Genomic DNA, 27,747 nt, shown 5'->3' with positions numbered 1-27,747 from the left:
TTGGCCCGAAGAGGTTAAAAACACGAGACGATGAGAAGTCGCTCACAAAGCCCCCTGGGGAAGAGCTGCTAAACTGTCACTGACAGTACGAGACGAGGTGATCAAAGACTTTCCGACGGAAGAGCCCAGAGAGTCACGCAGGAGACGATGAGAGAGTGTGAGGAAAACAGAAAGGAGAGGAAGGAGGGAAACAAAGCTTCTGTTCTCTCTTTAGTCTCCCAGTGGTGCGAGCAGCCCCAGTTTAACTCACCTACATGGAGAGAACGGGGAGGGAGATACTGCGACACGGAGGGAGAGAGAGAAGTAGGGGAGGGGGAAAGTTTGCAGGTGTGACAGCAAGGGAAAGGAGGCGGCGTAGGGAGGGGAGGAGGATGTGTGGCTGGGGAGCATCAGGCTATCTGGGTGAGAGAGAGAGAGAGAGAGGGGGATGAGCAGTGAACAGGCAACGGCACGACAGAGAAAACGGAAGGCTGGGGGTTGAGGGAAAGGAAAGCACAATAGAGAGAAAAAACTGAGAGAGGGAGAGTGACAGGGACAGAGAGAGCGGAGGAGGTGGGGAGGGGGGGATTGGCATGGTATACGGAGCAAGCGAGGGAAGAGGAGGGAGATTTTGAATCTGTGAAGAGCGACAGATAGACGGGAGAGTGAGCTGGAGAGGGGACACGTACTCGGATAGAGAGGAGGAAAGGAGAGCGAGGATAAACGGATATTTCAAGTTTTTGCACGAATACGATGATGGGACTGTACTATCCTTCCGTGTTGTCGGTGAGTTCCTATCTTCTGCAAGGCTTATTCTCCTGTGTTTCGGTTGCTGTTTTATAAAGGAACAGCAATTAAATTACATAAACTAGGTTTGTCTGTTCTTTAGCTGCAGCGATTCTTAATTCAGCGCAAATGCCAAGCGTTGTGTTTGACCCTTTTTACTTGAGCGGTGTGCTAGTGAGGCCATTTCATGCATGGCTTTCCACCCAATCATCAGTCAGAAGCGTCGGGAAATAGGAAATCAACACTGGAATACTGCGCTGCACTAGGAGAGGGACAGAGATGGGAGCCTTTGAAGATAGAATCTGTATTATAATATGCTTTGTGAGCTTTGCTGTACCGTATTGTCATGGCATCTGTTCTCTTGCCCTGGGCCTCTAGTGCTCACAGATACGTTCACTGGCCACATTTGTACTCTGGCTTCTCAATTCATGCGTCGCAGCATTTATGTACGCAGCACATATGGACAGGAATATTTGTTCCTGCAAATCTGGAGAACAGGGAAAGGGATGTGTGTGTGTGTGAGAATAAGGATATAGGATCTGTTTAGGATGACCCTGTAAGTACAGGCCTCTAGCCTGCACTGTCCTCGGGATCTGAGTAAGCCTCAAGACATGTTTGCGTATAGGAGAGAGGGAATAGGAGGGAGGAGAGGGAATAGGAGGGAGGAGAGGGAATAGGAGGGAGGAGAGGGAATAGGAGGGAGGAGAGGGAATAGGAGGGATGAGAGGGAATAGGAGGGAGGAGAGGGAATAGGGGGTGGAGAGCAAATGGGGGTAAAGAAATTCTGCAGCTGTCTGTATACGTATCCCTCTATGCTCTGAGCGAAAGGGACAGGTGCCCCAAGAACAGTTGTCTCTCTCTCGCTCTGTCTCACTCTCTGCCGGTCTCTCTTTCTGTCTGTCTCTCTGTCTTGCTTTCTCTTTCTTCTCAACCAATACCCCCCCACTCTCTTATCTCTCTGAGAGACGCTCTCTCACTCACACACTCTTTGTTGAAGGTCGAGACTCCCGTGTGTGTGTGTGTCAGACTATCGTCATATCATTATATTTGAGGGATGACTCAGTGGTCCCACCATGTGTTCCACCAGTGTCTGACTGACTACCCTGTTTAGTGCTCTGCCTGCATACATGCGTTGGCCTGTACACTTCTTCTTTCAGCAGTACCTTTGAATCCTGCTCCCTTTACTATTTGACCTCTTTTCCCTGTGCCTCTCCCTTGGGCCCTAGCAGCTGTTATCTCAATGTTTTCCTTTAAGAGCCCCAGGAAGAGGGGGATGGGACGGAGCGAGGGGAAACAGGAGAATGTCAATTGAAATGAAAGGTGACAGACAGCCCACCTTTTGTCTTTGCAGGAAGGCCCATAAAAGTCATAGTTGTTCCTAAAGGATAGATTATACACAGATGGACTGATAGAGAAATGGGTAAGGGAGGTAGATGGGTGTAGACATATATAATGTAGACAGTGAGATGGATAGCTCACTGGACAAAGCTAGTTTGTTGCGTGACGAAATAGAATGCTGAATCGCTGACAATGCAGTTCTGTGGATCCAAGTTGCAATTCACTTGAAAGGGGGGATTTTTTTGTTTGTTTGTGGAGAAGCACTGGCACAGTAAATTATAGCTTCTGTTTTAAGGTGTGCTTTTACTACAGAGCTCTTTGTGCTAATAGGGATAGCCTAGCACTGAGAGAAAGAGAGAGGGTTGGAGAAATAGAGAAGTATTTGCCGAGCCCCACCCAAGCGTGTGCCCTAAGGCATGGGAGAGACGCCTACCTGGCACCCCCCCCACACACACACACACACACAAACTATGGAGGTCAAAAGCTCTTGACATTCTTCAAAGGCCTACACTACCGGTGATTTATGATTCTGCCCCCTTTCTTCAAAATGGGCTATTAGTGTTGTTGCTATGACGACCATTCATTGATCGAGGTAGGCGTGAAGTGTCACTAGGAAGTGTAACAACTTTGCACAGGCCCACACGGGCATGAAGCATACACAATGTCCTGAGCCGTGCTTCAAATGTAATAGTAATGGGTCCAGTTAACACTGCAAAACCGGTCTACTATTGTGACTGTGGAAGTCGTCTTTGCCGAGGTCCATTTTGAATGTTCATTTGTGTCCACTCTATGGCAGCGCTAAACTCATATGCTTTTGAAAACTAATGTTGCACATTCCAAAGGAGGGCAGGATGTGGAATCTCAACAAGCCTTGCTCCAACCGCTCAGTGCACGGTGTGATTGACAGTACAACGGTCATCTAGGCACTAGCTTATGTACACACATGAACACGTTGCCCATGGGAAAGCCAGAGTCAGATTGGTATTGAGCTCTCCGTGTCCTCTGAACAAGACAAACTAGTTCCATGGTCAATGACAATGTGTTAGAAGAGGAGGAACGACATATGTAGTGTCAATAGACTCCTGTGTGTGTGTGTGTTTGTTTGTTTGTCTGGGGCTGCGTGCGTAGTTGCATGGTTGACAAGCGGTACGGTAAAGCAATATTGACCGACAGATATTGTCAACCATGTCTGCCTTGAATGTGTACCTTTTCATAAAGAGTTGCACCAGAGCCTAACAGACCATTAATACCAGAAACAATACAGGAGCGATGACAGAGAACGTGGTGTGCACGTGATCATCTGGAGCATGCATAAGACCCTACAAGGAAATGGATGTTGGGGCGGAGTGAGAGGGGCTTCATGACAGACATGTTACCCTATAAGGAGATGTGGAGTGGGAGGAGTTTACGGGCGAGCTAATGTTCTGTTGCTATGAGGCTGCCTGGCAGCGAAGTTCGGTGGGGGGGGGGGGGGTGGATGCAAGGGTCCCGTCTGGATTTAATGAAGCGTAAAAAAAAAAAGGGTGGAGTTGAGGGGGAGGACAGGGAGAACAGCAGCAGCAGGAGGAGAGCGAGTGGGAGGGAGGAGAGTGATGGGGAGAGGGGGCAGCTTAGGAGGATGGAATTATTTAACAAGGAAGGAAGGGAAGGGTTTCTTCTACAGTTCTTTATGTTAGGAATGTATAGATAGCTGGTAAACGTGCCAAGAATGTAATAAATAGTATTTTCAATTGTGTACTGTTAAGCTCCGTATCTAATGTACTGACAACAGAACTGCACCTTTCAATTCCTGCATCATCTACAGTTCAGTAGTATCCAATGAATGCCACCTCCCCCCATTCTTCATACACTCCAGTGTAGAATTAGGCTGTAGACTTATGCCATACACCCATTAGACAAAGAGGTCCCTGATAAGTCATTATTCATGTCGAAAGGCCTAGATCTGGCCTGGTTAGCCGCGGTTATCTACACACGTGCACACAGTGACACTGCTGCAGCCAGACAGGGCAGAGGAGTGCATTTTCTAACATGCCAGGCTCCTCAAACACACGAGCTAGCCGGCGCTAACTGACCCGAAAGTAAATCAGCTGCAGCTACTGCCTCTAAATCACAGGCTCCGCTGAACTGACGGCATAAGCTTACACAACCAGGGACACACACACGCGCGCGTTTACAAGTGTTGTGCTGACAAGATGCGTGACACATATCTGTCTACAGGACACCCCACATCAGAGTGACAATATCTCCCCCTCTCCCCATCCCGCTCTTTCTCCATCCATCCCCCTCTCAGCCATCCCGCTCTTTCTCCATCCATCCCTCTCTCAGCCATCCCGCTCTTTCTCCATCCATCCCTCTCTCAGCCATCCCGCTCTTTCTCCATCCATCCCTCTCTCAGCCATCCCGCTCTTTGTTACGCAATCTATGTATGTATTCAGCAGATGCTCTTACCCAGAGAGAATGACAAAGCAAGTTAGTCTAAATCACATAACAAGGCGATCCTGACAGACCAGGAGACCATTCCAGTTGATGCCCACAAGGCTCTGGTCAAAATAAGTGCACTATACAGGGAAAAGGGCTCCATTTGGGAGATACCCATGGTGTGCAGTATCAGGGCTGTGGATGGCCTGTGTGGAAAATAGAACATGAATATTCTCTTTGAAAGGTCACGCAGTCGTTCAGCTAAAATGGAAGGCTCAAGGTTGCTCCATTTTTCTGTGTTTCGGTTTGGAAGAATTGAAAAAAAAAGCAAGGAAATAGAATGGGATATTATTTGCCAATATTTTAGCTTCAAGGCTTTTTCCAAGTCTACATAGAACAACCCACGGTTAGAAACATGTACAGTGGGAAAGGGGCTTGGGGGTTGCCCTGTTTTCTTTTTCTGTTCTGTAAGAATCAAAATGACCCAGGCTTGCCCAGCGTCCCCAGCTTGTCACAGGTGCAAGGCAGCGAAAGGTCAGGAGCTTAAACAGATGGCACACACACACACACACACACACACACACACACACACTCTGTCCTAACACTCCCTCAGGGACTCTGGATGTATTGTACCACACAGCAGGGAAATGCTTCACCCCATCACACACACAGACAGATGTTGTGTTTTAGATAACACAGCATTATTGCTATATCAACTGATGCTTGTCATTATCTATAGACAACGTCACATAAATTGTCAGCTAGCTAGCAACAATGACAAGACGCTGACATTCTGATAGTTTTGTTGTTATTGATTTGACATTGAAGTCATTCAGCAGACACTCTTATCGAGAGCGACTAACAGTAGTGGGCGCATACATTTTCGTACTGGTCCCCTGTGGGAATCGAACCCACAACCCTGCGCCACATGGGACCACGGCTGTGGTATCATGTCTCGTTTTGACTCATTTCATGTGAATGCTAATATGGCAAAACATTTGCTAGCTAGCTAACCTACAACTAACAATGTATTTGAGAGACAACAAGAGCTCATTGTGCAGATGTATTTATTTTCAATAAACATTTGGAGACCATACTGTGGGGAGAACAAGTATTTGATACATTGCCGATTTTGCAGCTTTTCCTTCTTACAAAGCATGTGGGGGTCTGTAATTTTTTATCATAGGTACACTTCAACTGAGAGACTGAATCTAAAAAAAATATTTTTAAGTAATTGATTTGCATTTTATTGCATGACATAAGTATTTGATACATCAGAAAAGCAGAACTTAATATTTGGTACAGAAACCTTTGTTTGCAATTACAGAGATCATACGTTTCCTGTAGTTCTTGACCAGGTTTGCACACACTGCAGCAGGGATTTTGGCCCACTCCATACAGACCTTCTCCAGATCCTTCAGGTTTCGGGGGTTGTCGCTGGGCAATACGGACTTTCAGCTCCCTCCAAAGATTTTCTATTGGGTTCAGGTCTGGAGACTGGGTAGGCCACTCCAGGACCTTGAGATGCTTCTTACGGAGCCACTCCTTAGTTGCCCTGGCTGCGTGTTTTGGGTCGTTGTCATGCTGGAAGACCCAGCCACGACCCATCTTCAATGCTCTTACTGAGGGAAGGAGGTTGTTGGCCAAGATCTCGCGATACATGGCCCCATCCATCCTCCCCTCAATACGGTGCAGTCATCCTGTCCCATTTGCAGAAAAGCAACCCCAAAGAATGATGTTTCCACCTCCATGCTTCACGGTTGGGATGGTGTTCTCAGGGGTGGTACTCATCCTTCTTCTTCCTCCAAACACGGCGAGTGGAGTTTAGACCAAAAGGCTCTATTTTTGTCTCATCAGACCACATGACCTTCTCCCGTTCCTCCTCTGGATCATCCAGATGGTCATTGGCAAACTTCAGACTGGCCTGGACATGCGCTGGCTTGAGCAGGGGGACCTTGCTTGCGCTGCATGATTTTAATCCATGACGGCGTAGTGTGTTACTAATGGTTTTCTTTGAGACTGTGGTCCCAGCTCTCTTCAGGTCATTGACCAGGTCCTGCCATGTAGTTCTGGGCTGATCCCTCACATTCCTCATGATCATTGATGCCCCACGAGGTGAGATCTTGCATGGAGCCCCAGACCGATGGTGATTGACTGTCATCTTGAACTTCTTCCATTTTCTAATAATTGCGTCAGCAGTTGTTGCCTTCTCACCAAGCTGCTTGCCTATTGTCCTGTAGCCCATCCCAGCCTTGTGCAGGTCTACAATTTTTCCCCTGATGTCCTTACACAGCTCTCTGGTCTTGGCCATTGTGGAGAGGTTGTAGTCTGTTTGATTGAGTGTGTGGACAGGTGTCTTTTATACAGGTAACGATTTCAAACAGGTGCAGTTAATACAGGTAATCATACAATGTGATTTTCTGGATTTTTGTTTTAGATTTCGTCTCTCACAGTTGAAGTGTACCTATGATAAAAATTACAGACCTCTACATGCTTTGTAAGTAGGAAACACTGCCAATTTTTCAGGTTATCAAATACTTGTTCTCCCCACTGTATACAGTTATATGTTGTCAACAATCTAAGCCAAACCCGTTTCTAGCAGTCTGATATAGTAAATGAATGAAACACATTGAATCTAGTATTTCATGGATCAAGTAGCAGGACTTTTCTGTCAGTCTTCACCTCTCCTGTCCTTTCCCTCTCCATATCCCATCCCCCTTTCCTCTCCTCTTGCCTCTCCGTCATCTCTTTCAGCACTCTCACCATTTCCATTTAGGGTAGCGATGCCCCTCTGCCAGTAAGCAAGGAATGCGCTGTAGTGTGTGTGTGTGTGTGTGTGTGTTTATGAGAGTATTTCGGGTAGTTGTGGGCATTAGATTATAGCACAGCCCTTATCCAACAGTCAGCCTTTGAATGTTTAGGCTTGTGGGCGTTTGCATGTCATAGTTAGTGTGTTGAGGTGTGTATGTGTCTATCTGTTTGTGTCTGTGTGTGGGCGTCGGCATTTTGTGCTGCTTCTCTGTGTGGAAGCTGCTGACCCCCTCAATAATAGATGGGCCTGTAGTGAATATTTAATGGACAACAGCACACACACACACCGGGGGGATGGAAATATAATATCCGTGCCTGTAAGCCTTTTAAACTGAACCTCTTGGGAAAGTGGTCTTACCCCTAGTGATGTTCTCTCCGGCTCTCTGTCGGTAAAGGAATACGGTGGAGTATAACCAGGCAGTTACTTAAGACCACTCACCTCTCTTTCTCTCTCTCTCTTCCCCCCCCCCCCACCCTCAGGGCTCTCAGGATGCAGCAGGTGGTCAAGAGGGTCTCGTCCCCCCATCCTTCTCCGCCTTCCCACCTCCTCCCCCTCCACCCCCCCAGAACGGCTTGGCCCTGGAGTACGGGGCCAGTCTGTACGCCGCAGGGGCCATCCAGGGGTCGGTGGAGGCCGGACAGGCAGGCCTTAACACCCCGACAAGTGTCCCAAACAGCTTAACCACCCACGTGAGTTTGTGGTTTTTATTTTGCACAAACTTTACAAGCGAGTTTGTTTCATGCTGTGAATGAGGGAGTGTCTATTAAATCCCTACTTTCTCGCTGTCTATTCCTCTTTCTCTGTCTGTCTGCCTCTCTCACTCTTTCTTCCTATTTCTTTCACTCTTTCTTTCTCACAGCAGTCAGATGTGTCGTCACAGATTGATACCCAGTTGGTGGGTACAGGAGGTGTTGGCGGGGGATCCGTAGGGGACGACTCAGAGAAGGGGACCCCCAAACGCCTCCACGTCTCCAACATTCCCTTCCGCTTCAGAGACCCTGACCTCCGGCAGATGTTTGGGGTACGAGACCAGGAATATTGTCCTTTTCCCCCATCCACAACTCTGACATTCTAGATTAGTTAGTGATTTAAAGGAGCAATCTGTGATTGCTACATCCATTTTAGGACTTTTAAATGAGCGTTTTTAGTAAAGCTTCCTTAATACGGCGCAGGAAAAAGAGCAGAGAGATAAGAGAGGCACTAAGAGGAATAGAACTGATCATTAAAAAGTTCAGCATGATTTCTGCTAGTTTATATGTCCGGTACAATACTGACGCCTTGTGTTCAATTTTTGTATTTCATTTTCAATGCAGTAGTTTGCAGTGCCATGCTTATTGATGCTGCCCCCCCCTTTTTCTACAGCAATTTGGAAAGATCCTCGACGTAGAGATCATATTCAACGAGAGAGGATCGAAGGTATGACATGTACACATCAACCTACCAAACCTGTTCATTTTAAGTTATATTACATAATACTCTGCACAGATTGGACATAGCTTACGCACATTTCTTCTTATCCCTTATCCTTCTCTTATATTCCAACCCTCTTGTTTCCGCTCCATCCCCTTCTGTTTCCATCCTCAACCCCATTCCCTCTCTAGGGTTTTGGCTTTGTGACGTTTGAGACGAGCGCAGACGCTGAGAAGGCCAGAGCCGCTCTCCACGGGACTCTGGTGGAAGGACGCAAGGTTGAGGTAATTTACCCTCCAAGAACGGTGGCCATTTTGTTTTTCGTCTTTGTCCCATGTTCAGCAGTGACATGAGGTCCGGTTGGCTTAGTATGCTCCTCCATCTCCAGTTGAACTGTCTCAAATGGTTTCGGGGAGTCTGTTTTGTGTTTAGTGTTATAATAACCCCCTTCCAGCATGGTGCGGTGGTGCCTCACAGAAAGATTGATGCGCACGATGTCTTGGTTTCACATCACTTCCTGTTTCGCGCACTGTCCATTTGCACGTTTTGATCTTCAGCTTTATGGGTCTGCCTGGATTGCAAAGCATGCTGGGTGGTTTGGCAACAAAATGGTCTGGGAACAGTGTTTTCACGTGACACCTTTACACACTGTGCCTCTGGATGCTGCTTAAGACACAGCATGCGAGAGGGCGTGTCTTGTTTTCTCTGCTGCACCCCTTTATATCCATCATCACCATCACTTCCACGATCAGAATCCGGGCTTTATTGGTGTTCACTGTTTTAGAGGGGACGTTCTCCCTCTCCTCTCTTCCTTTTATTTTCTTCTTCTGACAAACAACCAACCATGCTTGCTTGTGTTTGTGAGAGATTCTCTTGCATGGGCTACCAATCGTGTTTCAGAAGACCGGTCAGGTGATGTGACGTCATAAGAGATTGCCGCCTTTTCTTTCCCCTACACTCAGATACCTGTGTGCTTGATTGTGAGTCAGTGCACAGCATTGAAGTAGTCTGACTGCGTTGTTGTATGTTGACATTGCTGCATGCATTAGGTTGTTGGCAGGTATTGGTATGAGACGGCCCTGAGGGAGTGTGGTGGTGACGTGTTTGATCTGCTGCTTATAGATTCACTGGTGATTTTTGGGGTCTATGTGTCACTCATTAAATAAAGGCAACCCACACCTCACCCTCACTTGCATCCCCCTTTTCCAAGAGTAATACCTGGTGTAATGGGGACGAGTTCTGCTGCGATGCCTCTGCTTTTCTTTGTCAGTATGACTTGGAAGATCTCGGAAGGACAACACCTCATGCTCTGCCATCGCTTTGGCTCTTGGTTTTAGATCCATGCTTTATTTTGAGCTCTTCTGCATGCTCTCAGCCGTTATGCACTCCTCTGCTGTGTGGATGTGTGGCTAAACGTGCGGGTGAGAGAGAGAAATACGGGGAAAGAGGGGGAGAGAGAGCGATGGAGAGAGTGAAGAGTGACGATGATACGGCTGTCTTCCTCCCTCTTTCCCCCCTGTTCTGTTCTGCTCCATCTCTTTCTCCACTCTTTCTCTATCTTCATGCCGGTCGGTCTGTCTATCCTTGTTTGTCTCTCTCCCCTTATATCAACCTGTGTTTGTTTGTGACCCTCAACACCTGTCCATATTAGGCTTGGGTGGTATCCAGATTTTCATACCGTCCTACCTGCCATCCCAGGATTTAAGGTATTACCGGCATAGCCCACAAGGGGCACTAGAACCAAAATAAAAAGCCCGTTGGGCATCTATTACTAGAATGCTAACAACAAACTATTTGCATAGACTGGGAAATCCAGCTCATAAAGTTATACAATCATAGCTAGTAGCTACCGAATGTCATTTTTGTTGCGTCTGGACTTGTACAAGCGAAGGTGAACGAGAGAAATTGTGCAAATGAACAAAGTTGTGATGCTTTTCTGAAAGAAGATCCAGCATGTGTACATCCAGCAGAGGTGAGAAGAACAGATAAAAAAACCTGCTAGTAAGGAAGCACAGGGGGAAAATGGCAGATAACTAAGAGCCCTTTGACTTCTCACACACGGCAGAAAACCGTGATAAGATATCTGATGGCAAACGTTTCGTAGTGATTTGTATGAGTGTAACTTCATCGCCTCGTGCGGCGCACAACAGTGACTGGCCGATAGATTTACAACGCTATGGTCTCACCAGCCCCCGCTGTCTCCTGTTGTGCCATTTGCCAGAGGTGGGACCAAGTCATTGTTTTACAAGTCACAAGTAAGTCTCAAGTCTTAGCGCCCAACTCCCAAGTCAAGACCGTCAAGTCTCAAGTGTTTAACTTTGAGTTTCGAGTCCTAAACAAGTCCGAATGTGCTCTTCACCAAATGTAATACCATTTCATATTTTTAACAAGAGTAATAGTTAGTATATTACATTTACGCAAATCATGAATGCTTTTAAAAATAACTATATTTATTACTTTTCAAATAAACGTCATATTTCCACGGAAATACACGGGTACCCCCCCCCCCCCCCTCCGATCGCTATCTGGCACTGGAGGCTTGTACACAATTGCCCAACCTTGTTTTAGGAACATCAGGCAGTTGTAGCTCAATCTTGGGTGCAGTGATCACATTCCTGAACTGACTGACTGTGTGGAGGCTCATTGATTTAACATTATGTTGCCTACATGATACACTAGTAAAGTAATAAAAATATATAGCTGTTGGCTATATTAGCCACGACTTACCGTTCTTTGTGCAGCTTCAAATGTCGAACAAAGTTGGAAGTTGTTGCGCCTCCGTCTGTAATTTTCTTCCCGCATGTTTTGCAAGTTGCAATCTGTTTTTTTTGTTGATACAGCGTCATCTTTATAACTGAAAATAATAATTTTGGGTATCATCTTTCCAAGGGCTCCATCTGAATTCACCCGGCGACATTCCTCTGCGCTGCCATGCACAACTTCTTCTCAGCTGGCACAATTTGATTGGCTGCTGTCCGATTCAAACTGTAATCCGTTAAATGAAGAATTGATGCGCTGCACACTTTAAAAAAATATCATTATTTTTTATATTTGGGCATCAAGTCAGGTCGAGTCATAAGGCTCAAGTCCAAGTCAAGACACGAGTCATTGGTGTTGAAGTCAAAGTCGAGTTGCAAGTCATCATATTTGTGACTCCAAGTCATGTGACTCAAGTCCACACCTCTGCCATTTACAAACAAACACTTGACTGGCTCAACTTTTCTGGGAACTGCGGTAAACTTCAGAACATAAAATAATGTGACAGGTGAAATGAAGAACGCAATCTGCTTTGTCGCCGAATGTATTGCACAAGTTGACTGCAGGTATTAACTTAAAAAAGTTACTACAAATATTCAAATTTATTGAGAAACTTCAAATAAATAATTTTGAAAGTATTGGAAAAAAACATCCCGTGGCTTTTTCAAATATCCTAGTATAAGGTATAAATGCTATACTGCCCAAGCCTAGTCGATATACCCCTCTCTCCATCTGTCCATTCTCCTTTTTAAGTGTACTCCAATAGAGTATTTTGTTAAGTGTTGTTTTTTTATACAAAAAAAGTTATATTATATATTACTTCTTTCAACATTAATGAATTCCTTTACTTATTACTCCCTGGGAAAAGTAATTAGTTACACTACTCTTTATTACTTTTGTGTTACACCCCAAAACGCTGCGCTTTCTCACTCAATGTAAACAATGTCAACGTTACCCTACGTAGGCATATGCACCAACACAATTAGCCTAATAATGACAGACATAATGTGTACTGAGGATAAGGGCAGCATTTCCTCTACTACATACCCAGCTACAAGCTGGTTCAGCTCTCCCTGGGTCACAGCCTGTCCTCTTGAACCATTAAGATGAGGTAGGCCCACAGTCATCATCAGCAGCAGGGTCAGGTGTTTCTCACCTGGGCAGAGTTGACATTTTACTGTGTTATTCTTGTCATCTTGTCCTACCAAATTAAAGTAATGGGAGTACTTCCACACTGGGAAAGTAAGTGTTTTAGACGCTTCTGGCATTTTCCCATCGTCCTCACTTAAGCAGTCAGTAGTAGTGTGTGCATGCATAAACAGGAACTTGGTGAGAGGACATATTTTTTTAAATATATATATATATAGCGCCAACAGAGGGAATAATAATCTCACACATTAATTTGGATCAATAAGTGTAATAGGAAGGGAAAGATAACTGTAATATTATTACTACAATTTGAACAGTAACTCCGACATATTACTCGTTACCACAAAAAGTATTATTATTACTGTAGCACGTTACTTTATAAGGCGTTACCCCCAACACTGGTTATGTGTTGAAAAGTTCAGTGACTTCTCCCTGACCCATAGGCTTCTAGATTGATCCCTCAACTGTCCCCCTCTGTCTCCCATATGTGTATGGCTGTATCTGCTCATATGTATTGGGTATTTGTAGTAGTTACATCAATAGAGGTCAGCTTTGTGTCAAAAGGTGACCAATCACCTGTGACATCACTTCATGACATCACTTCCTCTGTGTACCTCAGGGTGGGGGTGGTTGCTTTTCATCACCTCATTGGTTGTTTTTGTTTTGGTTAATTTCTTATTATATTTTCTCTATTTCCCCCTGATGATTTCTGTGTTGTTGTCAGTCTCCACGGTAACCGCTCGCGTGTCCTCACACCGTTTCCCCAGCAATGGTAAGTTGTGTACACATGGCATCATTTTTGAATGACCCCCCACCCCCCTTCCGCCAAATAAAGATAAAGTGCACCCTACACACAAAAAAATACAATTAAAGTGTCCGTGACCCGGCAGGGTTTGATCGAAAGGATCTGATTGGCTAATCCTGTGATTGATTGTGGAGCTGGCGAATAAAATGCTGATTAGAAAAACCAATGGCATTTGGACAGCATGGCCTTCCAGACTCTTTCTGTAACATTAAGATAAGCTGATATAAAACGCATCTGCAAGCGCAACTGACTACCACTTTATGCATTAATTCAATTCACCACTCTAACTGCATTCAAACATTAATTCTAGAGCTATCGACTTCCTGCATGGTTGACTATCTCTTGTCGTCTGTATCATATAGTGCCACTGTCATCTCTATGTTGTATGTATTAGCTACCTTTCTTTAGTGAATACCAAACGGTAGATTGCTTTGATTCAATCGCATTTTGTTTGGTACACTAGTAGTGGGTTGGCATGATAAAGCATGAACGCGTTGTTGTAGAAGTAAGTCTTGGTAACGAGACAGTAGGTTTTGTGCGCTGGCTGTAGTTGTCGACGTAGAAGGGCAAAGTAGTCTATTCTTCACATTAAAACAAAGGTTAAATGACACTTTGTACAAGCTAAGGATATGCAACTGATATCGAGTATATAAAATACTTCAAACTAGTTACCAATGGAGACCACCACGAGAGAGAAGATCATCTTGAAACCACCATCAGTATCACATCTGACTCTCAATAGGATAGTATATTTAATTGGATTATGTGCCCAGACTTTTATTATGTTCATGAGGAGTTTCTTTTAAAAAATGTTGAGCAATGGTTTGGTTTTGGATGGTGTGTTATATTGGTGTCTGCTTCTAGTTATTTGTCGTGCGACACTGAATTGCAATGCCTGACAGTGTTTCACGGTCATGGTTTGATTTGGTTTTTTGAGGAATGACATTTGCATCCCCCCCATCCTCTATCTCTTTATTCTGTCCTCTTTCTCTGTCTCATCCCTCTCTATCTCATCCCTCTTTATCCCCGCTCATGTATTGGATCATAAATGTAGGCAAACGGTTAGACATTTTTTCTTTTGTTTTGATTAGTTTGTTCCGCATCTTGGTATTTGTTTTGTTTTTTGTTCATTCACGAGAGAAAAAATGTGTTTTCATTTCTTTCTCACTCTCTCTTTATCTCCCATCATTTATGTGTTCCCATGTCTTTTAATGTGGACTGGCTATTCTTCCTGCATCCCGCTCTCTCTTCTCCCCCTCTCTCTCTCTCTGTATGATGTGTGTGACTTGATTGGGAGGGCTGCCAGAATGTTTTGATTGGTCTATATATACTGCATCTGATGCTTGCTGATTGGCTGGTTTGGCTCACCTTCTGGTCATGTGATGCGCTCTTGATTGACTGGCTGCGTGTAATCTGTGTGTGACCTGTTCAAGTGATGAAACGTTTTGCATCGTGTTCAACAGAAGCTTACTTCACCCTCTCTTTTCTCTCTTTTTAAAGGTAGCAATGCCTGGAATGGTCTTGGATTTCTTTTGAATGCCTTAATCTGAAATGTTTTATTTTGATTTTTGTTCAGTCTGTGTGTGTGTCAATGGTTAAATTATTGTGAATACTCACAAATCCCTAGTTTTTTTTTATCCTTCAAAAGAATGCATAGATCAATCAATTACCGTTATCACGTTACATCAGCAAAATTAACCTCTTATCCAAGCGCAGACACGACTGTCACTTTTTCAATTCATACGACTCACAGTAGCAGATAAATGTTGACAAGTACAAACACAGTTTTTTACAAATCTCAATTTACTTGCGTTAGTTGCATATGTATTAATAATCTGAGTAAGTAAAGTCATAGCCAGTTCTAAGTGTATTGACGCACTCATATTTCAAATATCTAGGGCCTATTTGTTCTGGAAGTACTGAAGGTTATGTTGGTGCCTGTACTGTGTGGTTTGGGCATAGAAATAGAATGAATAGAACGGGTGTCTCCATTCAAGTCAGGGTTGGCATAATGGGTGGTCTGTCGGCCATTGCACGTATACCCATAAGACCAAAGCAGTAAGTAAAAGCAGGAAGTGTACCCATCAATCTGTGCTGTGATTTAAAAAAAACTGACATTACAAAAAATACAGTACATTCTGTTGCCACATCACTATTTATTTGAATGAACAGTCTACACTATCATGGAAATTATTACTTCACACTACCAGGCAGATATTGTGAGTGTACCCTTGAGTTTAACGGTCAGTTTTCCAGGGTTAGAGGTTCCACGCATGTTCTATTCATTCTATTTCTATGGGTTTGGGTATACAGGAGGAGCCCGTGTTTGTGCATGGAGCAGGCAAGGGTGTTTGTCCCTCAGGTCCGGAGTGACCCCTCGTTGTGTTGTCTTGACCTCTGACCTCTCTCTGACACCCAGGTCAACAACGCCACAGCCAGGGTGATGACCAATAAGAAAATGGTCACCCCATATTCTAATGGAGGAGAGGGGCTCGCCACTCTACCTTATGGTAAAGATAATGTTGCTGGTTATAACTGCTGAATATGACCAACAAATTAGTAGCAATGTAGTTGCTGTATAGTTGCATGTGATTTACATAAGTGTAATTGCATAGTATGTTTAACTTGTTGAGATATAGATGTTGAGTGTTACTCATATTTCTTATCCTCTTTTTCCTCATGTACATTAGGGCTACTAAATGCCCACTCCCCCACAGCCGGGTGGAAGTTGAGTCCAATGGTTGGAGCCATGTACAGTCCAGAGCTCTATACAGGTGAGATGCTAACATTGTTAGACTAATTTCATCAACACAGCTGATGTTAGGAGATGCTAACATTGTTAGCTTAAGTCTTCATTTCATCAGTGTAGGTGAGATGCTAACATTGTTAGCTTAAGTCTTCATTTCATCAGTGTAGGTGAGATGCTAACATTGTTAGCTTAAGTCTTCATTTCATCAGTGTAGGTGAGATGCTAACATTGTTAGCTTACAGTGTCTAAGGAAAGTATTCAGACCTCTTGTCTTTTTCCACATTTTGTTACGTTGTAGCCTAATTCTAAAATATATATATTTTGTTAAATTATCCAGCGATCTACGCACAATACCCCATAATAACAAAGGCAAACAGGTTGTTAGAAATTTCTGCAAATGTATTAAAAATAAAACAAGTATTCAGACCCTTTGCGATGAGACTCAAAATTGAGCTGCGGTGCATGCTGTTTCCATTGATCATCTTAGAGATGTTTCTACAACTTGATTGGAGTCCACCTGTGGCAATTTCAATTGATTTGACATGATTTGGAAAGGCACATACTTGTCTGTATAAGGTCCCACAGTTGACCGTGCATGTCAGAGCAAAAACCAAGCCATGAGGTCGACGGAATTGTCCGTAGAGCTCCGAGACAGGATTGTGTCGAGGCACAGATCTGGGGAAGGGTACGAAAAAATGTCTGCAGCATTGAATGTCTCCAAGAACACAGTGGCATCCATCATTCTTAACCGGAAGAAGTTTCAACCACCAGGCTGGCCGCCCGGCCAACCGGAGGAATCGGGGGAGAAAGGCCTTGGTCAGGGAGGTTACCAAGAACCCGGTGGTCACTCTGACATAGCTCCAGAGTTCCTCTGTGGAGATGGGAGAACCTTCCAGAAGGACAACCATCTCTGCAGCACTTTACCAATCAGGCCTTTATGGTAGAGTGGCCAGACAGAAGCCACTCCTCAGTAAAAGGCACATGGCAGCTCGCTTGGAGTTTGCCAAAAGGTACCTAAAGACTCTCAGACCCTGAGAAACAAGATTCTCTGGTCTGATGAAACCAAGATCAAACTCCTTGGCCTGAATGCCAAACATCATGTCTAGAGGAAACCTGGCACCATCCTCACAGTGAAGCATGGTGGTGGCATCATGCTGTGGGGATGTTTTTCAACAGCAGGGACTGGCAGACTAGATTGGATTGAGGGAAAGATGAACGGAGCAAAGTACAGAGAGATCCTTGATGAAAACTTGATCCAGAGCGCTCAGGAGCTCGGTCTGGCGGCGAAGGTTCACCTTCCAACAGGACAACAATCCTAAGCACACAGCCAAGACACCGCAGGATTGGCTTTGGGACAAGTCTCTGAATGTCCTTGAGTGGCCCAGCCAGAGACCGGACTTGGGCCCGATCGAACATCTCTGGAGAGACCTGAAAATAGCTGTGCAGCAACGCTCCCCATCCAACCTGACAGAGCTTGAGAACATCTGCAGAGAAGAATAGGAAAAACTCCCCAAATACATATGTGCCAAGCTTGTGGCGTCGTACCCAAGAAGACTTGATGCTGTAATCACTGCCAAAGGTGCTTCAGCAAAGTACTGAATAAAGGGTCTGAATACTTATGTAAATGTCATATTTCAGCAAATAAAACTGTTTTTGCTTTGTCATTATTGGGTATTGTGTGTAGATTGATGCGGGAGAAAAAACAATTAGATCAATTTTAGAACAAGGCTGTAACGTAACAAAATGTGGAAAAAGTCAACGGTTCTGAATACTTTCCGAAGGCACTGTATGTCCTCATTTCATCAGTGTAGGTGAGATGCTAACATTGTTAGCTTAAGTCCTCATTTCATCAGTGTAGGTGAGATGCTAACATTGTTAGCTTAAGTCCTCATTTCATCAGTGTAGGTGAGATGCTAACATTGTTAGCTTAAGTCCTCATTTCATCAATATAGGTGAGATGCTAACATTGTTAGCTTAAGTCCTCATTTCATCAATATAGGTGAGATGCTAACATTGTTAGCTTAAGTCCTCATTTCATCAATATAGGTGAGATGCTAACATTGTTAGCTTAAGTCCTAATTTCATCAGAATAGTAGATTGGTGAGATGTTGATATGACTAGCTTTAGCCCATATGCATTCCTATATATTAGGACCCTTCACCCCACAATGGATCTCCATCATAATTAAAATAGCCTTTTTCCCCTTTCTGTAGACTGTTTATTTTCTGTAGACTGTTTATTTTCTGTAGACTGTTCTTTTGTGTAGACTAACTCTTTGTTCTTTTTTGCCTCTCTCTGATTTCTCTGGCCTGTCTCTCTCAGTCCCTGGCTTCCCGTACCCTGCGGCGGCTGCACAGGCTGCCACAGCGGCGGCGACCTTTAGGGGCGCCCACCTCCGGGGTCGTGGCCGGACGGTCTACAGTGCTGTCAGGGCAGCCCTACCCCAGCAAGCTATACCTACATACCCAGGGTAAGTGTTACTCAATAAAACACACACAAACACACACACTTTTACTGCATGGTGTGATATAACAAATACACGTAATTGCGTTAGTTTGGTGCTGCACTGAAATACCATTTCTTTGTCTGAACATGAGATAATATTGCGGTCTACTGCGGAGTGGTCACAATCACTCCAATATGACTTGTAAAAGGGCTACGTTTGGCCAAACAAGAGAAGTGGTATTTTATCTCGCATGTTGCACGTGTGTGTATATTAATCACCCACCCCTGTTCTCTCCTCTTTTTTACACCCTCTTCTTTATTCTGCTCCTCCTCACAACTTGTATTTCCTTCCACTCCTCAATCACCATCCATCACTTCTCTTCTATCCATCGCTCTCTTTCTGGTCTTTCCTCTCCCCCTCTCTCTCTCTCTCTCTCTCAGTGTGATGTATCAGGAAGGGTTTTACGGTGCAGCAGACCTCTATGTAAGTATACCTCTCTCCTTCGCTCTTTCTCTCTCATTCTCTCCTTTCCCCTCCCTTCGTCTGAGTGTGTGAATGGAACTGTGTTCCACAGAACTGTCTATATGTGGGTGATGTAGTAAACTTTACAATTTAACACACGTTTTCTTTTTTTTCTTTTGAATTTTACCCCCTTTTCTCCCCAATTTCGTAGTATCCCATTGTTAGTAGTTACTATCTTGTCTCATCGCTACAACTGCCGTACGGGCTCGGGAGAGACGAAGGTCGAAAGCCACGTGTCCTCCGAAACACAACACGACTGCTTCTTAACACAGCGCGCATTCAACCCGGAAGCCAGCCCCACCAATGTGTCGGAGGAAACACCGCCCGGTCCACCACAGGAGTCGCTGGTGCGCGATGAAACAAAGATATCCCTACTGGCCAAACCCTCCCTAACCCGCACGACGCTAGGCCAATTGTGCGTCGCCCCACGGACCTCCCGGTCGCGGCCGGCTGCGACAGAGCCTGGGCGCGAACCCAGAGTCTCTGGTGGCACAGCTCGACCACTGCGCCACCCAGGAGGGCCCCTTAACACACATTTTTAAAATCGTTTTATTCATTGAGTTATTTTAATTAGGCAGATCAATAATAGCTGTTACACACACTTTGTTCTTGATGAATCATATTGCTATATGAAGTGGTGCATGCCATGTGCAATGTCCAATCTTCCAGGATCTATACTACACGCCCTCATAGTTCTATACATTCATGAATAGACTGCTCTATGCATCGTTTGCCTGCATGTGGAGTGTGATTGTGTGTGTGTGTGTGGTACCAGGTTGACCATAGCTGTTCTCTGTTCTCTCTGTAGAATAGTGTTTCAGGACATTAGTGGCAGATTGCCCCAGGTAGGGTCCCATCATCACGTCACTGTGTGATCAGCCAGTGTGCATCCATCCTATTACTATGCGTTCCACTGACTGACTGACTGCTGCTGGTGTTTTATTGACCATCCCAGATTGAAATGCCTCTATTTCTGTTTCTATTACTAACTCACTGGATTCTGACATGGGTGGAGTTGCAGAACGGGGGAGAAAGGGAATCGTTATAACACGAATGACAATATTAACTTCTAAAGGAATTAGACATAACATGATGGACATTTTAAAGTTTTGTTCAGTTTCAAAAAAAATAGTACAATAAATCATATACACAGATGAAAACAAACTAGGATTTTGCCACGATTCTTTTGCTGTCTTTATAACGGCCACCCTTAGATATGAAGTATAGCCAAAATGAGAGGTACACTTTGCCAGTAATGGCTGACATGGTTTCTGAAAGTTGAGGCTGAGTAGCTTAAAAGACAGCTCACAGAGGATCTCCAGGATCTGAGGATCAACACAGGTCCACAGACTCTCAGGGACATGGATCTTCATCTTAATGAGTCGTTGTGACCCCTTCCTGGTATCTCCCTATATCTGTTCCACCTGTGGCATGCTAACTGAATCAATGTTGGCATGCAGACACACTTATACCCCTCCTCCTCTTCCTATCCCCCCCAGCAGATGTGTGTTACTGAATACAGGGACTTGGTCCTGAACTGATCTGTAGGTTAGAATGCAGTGGTGTGTTGCCAAGGAAGACAGTCTCCTCTGTTTTGAGTTTGGGGTGCATGCTGTCCGGTGTCAGTGGTCGGTTGTGACCATGCGAGTGTGTATGTGTCCTCTCCCCCTTAATTGTATTGGCTGGCCGTCTTCTGTGTGTTCATCATCTGTTTTTCCCTATTAAAGGAATAATGATCCTGATCACCTGTTTATTCACCCCCCCCCTTCTTTAACGCTGTGTTTTTGATGGGAAGGAGGAGATTCCACACCTGAGGTTATGCACACTTTCTCCCGTCTTTGTCTCTCCCTCCACCTCCAACAAAACATCAATTATCAGATGAATTGAATGTAGAAAAGCCGCGGCACACTTGATGCAGGGCCTATATCATTGCCACAAACCGAGGCCCTAGTGTTTTTTTGTTGGTAATGGAGGGAGACCGAAAGTCGAAGGAAAAGGCCTCTGCTCCCTTCTCTGCCATGTTGCACCAGATGACCTGTTTTTGCTGCTTGTGTTAGTCTCCTTTTTCTGCTGTTATAAAGGAACATAGCTTCACTCTCATTCATTCCTGGGTTATTGTGTGAGGGAGTTGATAACAATTGACTAACAGCCGTGTTCTCGCTGTCTGTCTGTCCCTTCCTCCTTTAGGGTGGCTATGCTGCGTATCGCTACGCTCAGCCGACTGCGGTAGCTGGTCCTGCAGGAGCAGCGGCTGCCGCAGCAGCTGCCTACAGTGATGGGTGAGTGATAGACACAACATGTTACACAAAATAAAGCAGTAGCACACCGTACTATTACTATATATATATAGGTAACATATATTATATATCAACATATTCAAACTAAAAGCAGTGGGCCTACTTCACTTTCTATTCTGGAACATGTTTGGTTGCACAGCGGTGGGTTTGTAATGTACTAATCTCTGGTGTCCAGCTACGGACGGGTGTACACGACAGACCCTTACCACGCTGCACTAAACCCTGCCACAGCTGCAGCCTACGGTGTAGGAGCTATGGTAAGAACGCTTGTCTATTTACATTACTATCCACAACAAAGAAAAGAGCATAGAATTATATTGTCCATTCTAGTAAGTCTACTTCTATGGTAAAGCTCTAGCCATTCACTAACGCACTAACTGCCATCTTACCCCCTCTCCTCTGTCTCTACCAGGCCACACTGTACAGGGGAGGCTACAGTAGATTTGCGCCCTACTAAAGATAACCACATTTCCCAGGAGCTCTCTCATCCTGTTTGAACAATCTATAAAAGAGCTCCCTCTGCTGTCCAGGATGGAGATTGCAACACGTTGACGCAAGTTTGTAGCCTACCATGGAAACATTTATATTTCAAAATCTCCTGCTGTCCACTCTTTTTTCGCTTCAAACAAAAATAGGAATGCCGTTTTAAAGACTGGTAGAAAGCCTTGACAAAGAAAAGAAAATAGAAAAAAAATGTGTATTTGAACCAAATGGCCGCTTGTTTCCATTGCACGGCTGTATTATAGTCCCCCTGTTTCTCCCTCTCGACACTCTCAGCAGCACAAGACACAGAATGGTTGCCCCCCAGCTAGCGTACCTCCAGAACCTATCATGTAACTGGTGTCCGGACCGTTAACTGAACACTGAAACCCCATACCACACGTATAACAGCCAAGGTGTAATGTGGCATGTACTATACACAACTCATACATCAAGAATGGAGGCGGAGCCTAGTTATGGAAGACAGAACTGTGACTGCCAGTTTCTGCAGGTCTGTGGAGCCTGAATGAGCGAGAAACCACAGCAACCGAGCACCAAAAGCATTTTGGAACAGAAAGACAATTTGCAAACAAAATGGAGGATGTGACTCCATGTTTCCTCTTGTGGGGTGAAGGAGTATGAGAGAGGAAATGACATCATTGCAGAGAGAGAGAGAGAGAGTGGATGGACTGATGTTTTTTTTAACACTATTAGAAATGACTCACTTCAAACTGAGCAGTAAAAGGATTATCATAGCTGTTCCTTACCTCAAAGTTTTCTTAGTCCGTGAAAATGGGGAACCTTTAAAAATTTAATTGTTACAATTATGCAAATAAATTAGTTAGAGAGAGAAAAAAAGTTACCAAATTATTATTATTATTATTATTATTGCTGATTTATAGCGTTGTCTTTATTGCGTTATTGTTGTTAGTTTCAGTGGTTCTCTGAGCACACCTCCACACACATTTTCCCCTTCCCTAGAAACGAGGTCCAGGGGCTAGGACTACAGTGTAGATAATATCTATGTCATTCACTACAGTGGGCAACACTACACGTCCCCTCTACATAACACAATATTATACCAAACTAAACTTCCAGTGCACAACATCATTCTCACAATACTTCACGCTATACACAAATCACTCAGAACTATATAATATTTCATCACTGCTATCGAGGTACCGGCTGGATTTTTATTGCATTGTGAATGTTAGGCTGAGACATATATCACTGATATCATTGAAACAACCAGAACCTAGTGTCCTAGAATAAACTTATTCAGTTATATTTATTTGAAAAGTTATGATAGGGATGTATTGTTTGGCTATATGATTGATTTCCCTAACTTGCTCTGTCTTTTAGAAGAGCAAGTAAACATCAAGTACAGTCTTCCTGAGAATAGCCACGTTGGTAAGAGATAGTGAGATTCTGTCAACAGGCGTTGAAAGAGGGACACCATCAATATGACAAATATTTAATGCAAAATACCATACTATTGTGCATATTTCTATATCCTTATACTCTATTTCCAAATGTGGTTGTTTTTGCCTTTTTTTGTTGTTCCAAAGATTTGTAGAAAAGCACACTTTTAGTCATGTGTATGATAAATATATTATCGTTCTTGTGGTTATTATTATAAGTGCGGTCTTTTTATTTGTTGCATTAGCTCTTGTTATATTTTTTCTATTGGTAAATGTTGTTGTTCCTCCTAAAGTAAGGTGACATTTTAATTTCAAGATTAGTTGAAATCTGATATTTTTTTTCCTCTTGTGTTGTTTTCTAGGGCAGAGGGGAATGGACTCTTTGGTAGTTCAAAGAGGTAGGGTACCATAGAGGTATGCCACTATGACATCAGCCTATCTAGTGTTCTATATCTATGGCACGAACAAAACGGGAAAGCATGTAAAACTAAACTACCAAACTAATTTTCTCAATGGAAGAAACAGGACTCTTTGGTCCAGACTGAAATAGCAAGCATTGGATTGAGTGTTTTTCCTCCCAAAAAATAGGGAAGGCAGAAATGTTCAGGCCTCACAATTTATTCCAAGTCCAAAGTTTACAGTAGACAAGAATACGCTGGAATGAATGGTGGCCTGACAAGCACTTCTTCTGACCTGGTGAAGTAATCTAGTCACTCTGTCGTAGACAAAAACTCCTAACATTTCAGGACTGAAATCGTGTGCTGTCTAGGTTAAAGGGCATGCAGTTTTGAATGATCCAAGTATACAAAAGGTTGTAAGTGTTATCGTTTGGTTTGTACAATGGTAAATGTTTCAAAGCAGTTTTACAAAGAAAATGTTACGTGGGGCATGAACTAATTACTATGAAACAATATTTCACAATGCTGCAGTCATTGTTTATTTTGAAATGTTTGCTCTATTTTTCATTTTATCTTCAGTTTTCTGGCTGTGTGTACCACTCTTCTCAGTGTGAACTTAATCTAAGACTTCAACAGGGGTCAAACTCTTCTCTGGTCATTTGACTTTATTATCATGTATTGCAAAAGTGGACTGAAATATGAATAACTGAAAAGATACCGCCAAAGATAGTTATTTATGCCCTATTTCTTTGGTTACCAAATTGAGAAACGCAGAGCAAAGTGGATAAATGATTGACAACCTATTGAACCAATCAACATGGGCAACAAGCATGATGTCGTTCTCCAGGAAGTAGAGTTTGAGACCCCTGACCTAAATGTTTTGCATGATTTTTCTGTCTTTTGAGATTCCAACAGCATTCGGTTGCAGTAGTCATCTTTTACCACTAAACTCCATTGAGAATGCTAGGCAGCTAGCCCTTTTTTATGCTTAGGATGCTAGTGTAGCAAAGAAGAGCACAGTGCTTTTTGTCAAAAAAGCAGGCCCAATGATGGGCAAAACATAATGGCCACCACAACGAGGCAAGAACACAATGGCAATGTTCTAATTTCCATACCAGCATATTACTTTGAATCCATACCTTGATACAGTGCTTCATACTAAGTAGTATACTTGTGTGGATATTGGAACAGAGCCATGGAGTAGGCTCATTCCTTGTCATGTTTATTTGGCTCCTTGTATTATATTATACAGCGAGGTGGTTCTTCTTAATCACTATAGGTTTCAAATGGAAGTGACTGTCCTTTTACAAATCTCTTCCCCTCTGTCATGTTTATCCCTTGGCTGCCATTATGCTATTTTGTTAGTGAATGTCCATATAAAATCTTTTATATAAAATATTTTGTTGTGGTTTGTGACTTTCATGTTATTTTGGTGTCCAATTTCAAATCAAATGAAATGTTATGTCACATGCGCCGAATACAACAGGTGAAATACTTACAAGCCCTTAACCAACAATGCAGTTTTAAGAACAATAAGTGTTAAGTAAAAAATAAAAGTAACAAAATTAAAGAGAATCAGTAAAATAACAGAGGCTATATACAGGGTAGGGGTACAGAGTCAATGTGCGGGGGCACCAGTTAATCGAGGTAATATATACATGTAGGTGGAGTTAACGTGACAATGCATAGATAATAAACAGTAGCAGCAGCGTAACAGAGGGGGGGGGGGGCAATGCAAATAGTCTGGGTAGCCATTTGATTAGCTGTTCAGGAGTCTTATGGCTTGGAGGTAGAAGCTCTTAAGAAGCCTCTTGGACCTAGACATGGCGCTCCGGTACCGCTTGCTGTGCGGTAGCAGAGAGAACAGTCTATGACTAGGGTGGCTGGAGTCTTAACAATTTTTAGGGCCTTCCTCTGACACTGCCTGGTATAGAGGTCTTGGATGGTAGGAAGCTTGGTTCCCAGTGATGTACTGGGCCGTACGCACTACCCTCTGTAAGTGCCTCGCGGTCGGAGGGCGAGCAGTTGCCATACCAGGCAATGATGCAACCAGTCAGGATTCTGTCGACATGGCAGCTGTAGAACCTTTAGAGGATCTGAGGACCCATGCCTTTCAGTCTTCTGGGGGGGAGTCGGCTTTGTCGTGCCCTCTTCACGACTGTCTTGGTGTATTTGGACCATGATAGTTTGTTGGTGATGTGGACACCAAGGAACTTGAAGATCTCAACCTATTCCACTGCAGCTCTGTCGATGAGAATTGGGGAATGCTGGTACTCCTTTTCCTGTAGTCCACAATCATCTCCATTGCCTTGATCACATTGAGGGAGAGGTTGTTATCCTGGCACCACATGGCCAGGTCTCTGACCTCCCTATAGGCTGTCTCATCGTTGTCGGTGATCAGGCCTACCACGGTTGTGTCATCAGCAAACTTAATGATGATGTTGGAGTTGTGCCTGGCCGTGCAGTCATGAGTGAACAGGGAGTACAGGAGGGGACAGCAATTTCTTATGTTGTCCTGTTTTAAAAATGTCTGAGTCGCTGGTGGTTGTATTTTGTGTTATTGAGGATCCAAGATAAATGTAAATAAATGATAATTTTAATTGATTGCTTCTGATGAAGTATTGCCAAAGTACCAGGAGAAGTAGCTGTTTTTCAATTGGTTATTCTTCATATAATTCAAGAGGGTTCTTTTGTGATTGACACATTGCAAGATCGGCTCTCAAATGAACAGTCAAATTACACAGACATTCACTGTAAAAAAAGATGGATTGATTTTATTTTGTACATAAATATATATATTTCTGTCTATAGAAAGTGCTTTCAAGGAGAGCGGGTGTAGGTTGAGAAAATAGTCAGGCGGGAGGAAACCAACTATGGTTGAGATGTGAACAACGCTTTATCAAACCCTCTTTAATAACATTGTACATTTAGTCCAGCTTCTCTCTCAGGAAGTGCACCAGTGAAACTGTAGTAGTAGTGTCGAAGTAAGCTTCACTGACATGACCGTTTATTTACCTACCAGACCACAGAAAGCAAGGACATTGCTTAGCTGGTCATTTACGTGAGATTTCTACAGGAGGGCAGTGGCAGGATGAGGTTTGGTATTATGTGTCTTCAGTTTTAAAGCTGGTGTGTGCATATTTCCCAAGTATCACTGTTTGTTTGTGTGACTTCACCATATCTCTCAGGGTCGGTAGTGCACCCGAGTACGCTCGGCTCTCAGGGTCGGTGGTACGCCCGGCTCTTAAACACCGAGCTGATGTCAAAGTGGAAGCGCCTTGTACAAGATGGCATAACAAAACAACAAGAATCAGTTCAGAGTACTAGAGAGGGGGAGTGAAGGAAAGAGAAGTGGAGGGGGTGGTCGAGGGAAGGATGGGGAGGGAAGGAAAGAGAAGTGGACGGGGTGGTCGAGGGAAGGGAAGGAGGGGGAGGGAAGGAAAGATAAGTGGAGGGGGTGGTCGAGGGAAGGGAAGGAGGGGGAGGGCGTCTAAACAATTCCATATTTCGCCAGGTCACTGAGTTCCATGTCACCGAAAGCTTCCCATGGGCAGACCACTGTGATGTCTGTGCCGAGACCCTCCATGCCGGGGATGTCGTCACCGAATCTGGTGGGAGAGGAGAGAGGGAGAAGTTCCATGAGCTAAAGGGATAGAGACACAGCAGACTTGAGGGTTGTGGTGGTAAAGTTGAGTTAGAGAGAAGGATGTATTGAAGTGTGTTTTGGTACAGTATAAAAGGAGTTGCATTTGATATGTTAAGGATGGATGCTTGTTATGTTAGAAGGCGTATGAGCAATTAGTTTTCATTGTTGTAGTTATACTTGTGTGTTCTAAGGGAGTTTCCAACTCACCCCTTCTGGCCAGGCTTGGGGGCCTTGCTCTTGAAGGTACGGGTAGTCCTCTGCTTGAATTTAGGGGGGGCCTTCTTTTCAGCAGCAGTTGCAACGTCTGCCATTTCTGTTGGTTACCGAGAGCGAG

The 27,747-nt window shown here is 44.1% G+C and overlaps 1 protein-coding gene across 4 annotated transcripts in view; it reads left to right on the top strand.

Annotated features, from left to right (window-relative positions):
• LOC135524654 (RNA binding protein fox-1 homolog 2-like) overlaps positions 1-25,165 on the top strand; it is a 38,023-nt gene extending 12,858 nt beyond the window's left edge. For 2 of the 4 annotated variants that reach the window (XM_064952401.1, XM_064952385.1), the window contains exons 3-13: positions 7,813-8,022; positions 8,193-8,354; positions 8,696-8,749; positions 8,935-9,027; positions 15,874-15,964; positions 16,145-16,228; positions 18,526-18,673; positions 19,090-19,132; positions 21,359-21,450; positions 21,644-21,725; positions 21,881-25,165. In XM_064952401.1, the coding sequence (XP_064808473.1) occupies positions 7,813-8,022; positions 8,193-8,354; positions 8,696-8,749; positions 8,935-9,027; positions 15,874-15,964; positions 16,145-16,228; positions 18,526-18,673; positions 19,090-19,132; positions 21,359-21,450; positions 21,644-21,725; positions 21,881-21,925 (1,104 nt within the window). In that variant the 3' untranslated portion in view covers positions 21,926-25,165. Of the gene's footprint in view, positions 1-428; positions 766-7,812; positions 8,023-8,192; positions 8,355-8,695; positions 8,750-8,934; positions 9,028-15,873; positions 15,965-16,144; positions 16,229-18,525; positions 18,674-19,089; positions 19,133-21,358; positions 21,451-21,643; positions 21,726-21,880 lie in introns of those variants that run through there. The other 2 variants (XM_064952409.1, XM_064952393.1) reach the window with 2 other exon arrangements.
• Positions 25,166-27,747: the final 2,582 nt, after the last annotated feature.

This window comes from Oncorhynchus masou, chromosome 4 (genome assembly GCF_036934945.1).
Source record: "Oncorhynchus masou masou isolate Uvic2021 chromosome 4, UVic_Omas_1.1, whole genome shotgun sequence".
Taxonomy (NCBI): domain Eukaryota; kingdom Metazoa; phylum Chordata; class Actinopteri; order Salmoniformes; family Salmonidae; genus Oncorhynchus; species Oncorhynchus masou.
The sequence above is the reverse complement of the archived record's forward strand: the minus strand, read 5'-3'. Positions and strand labels throughout refer to the sequence as shown.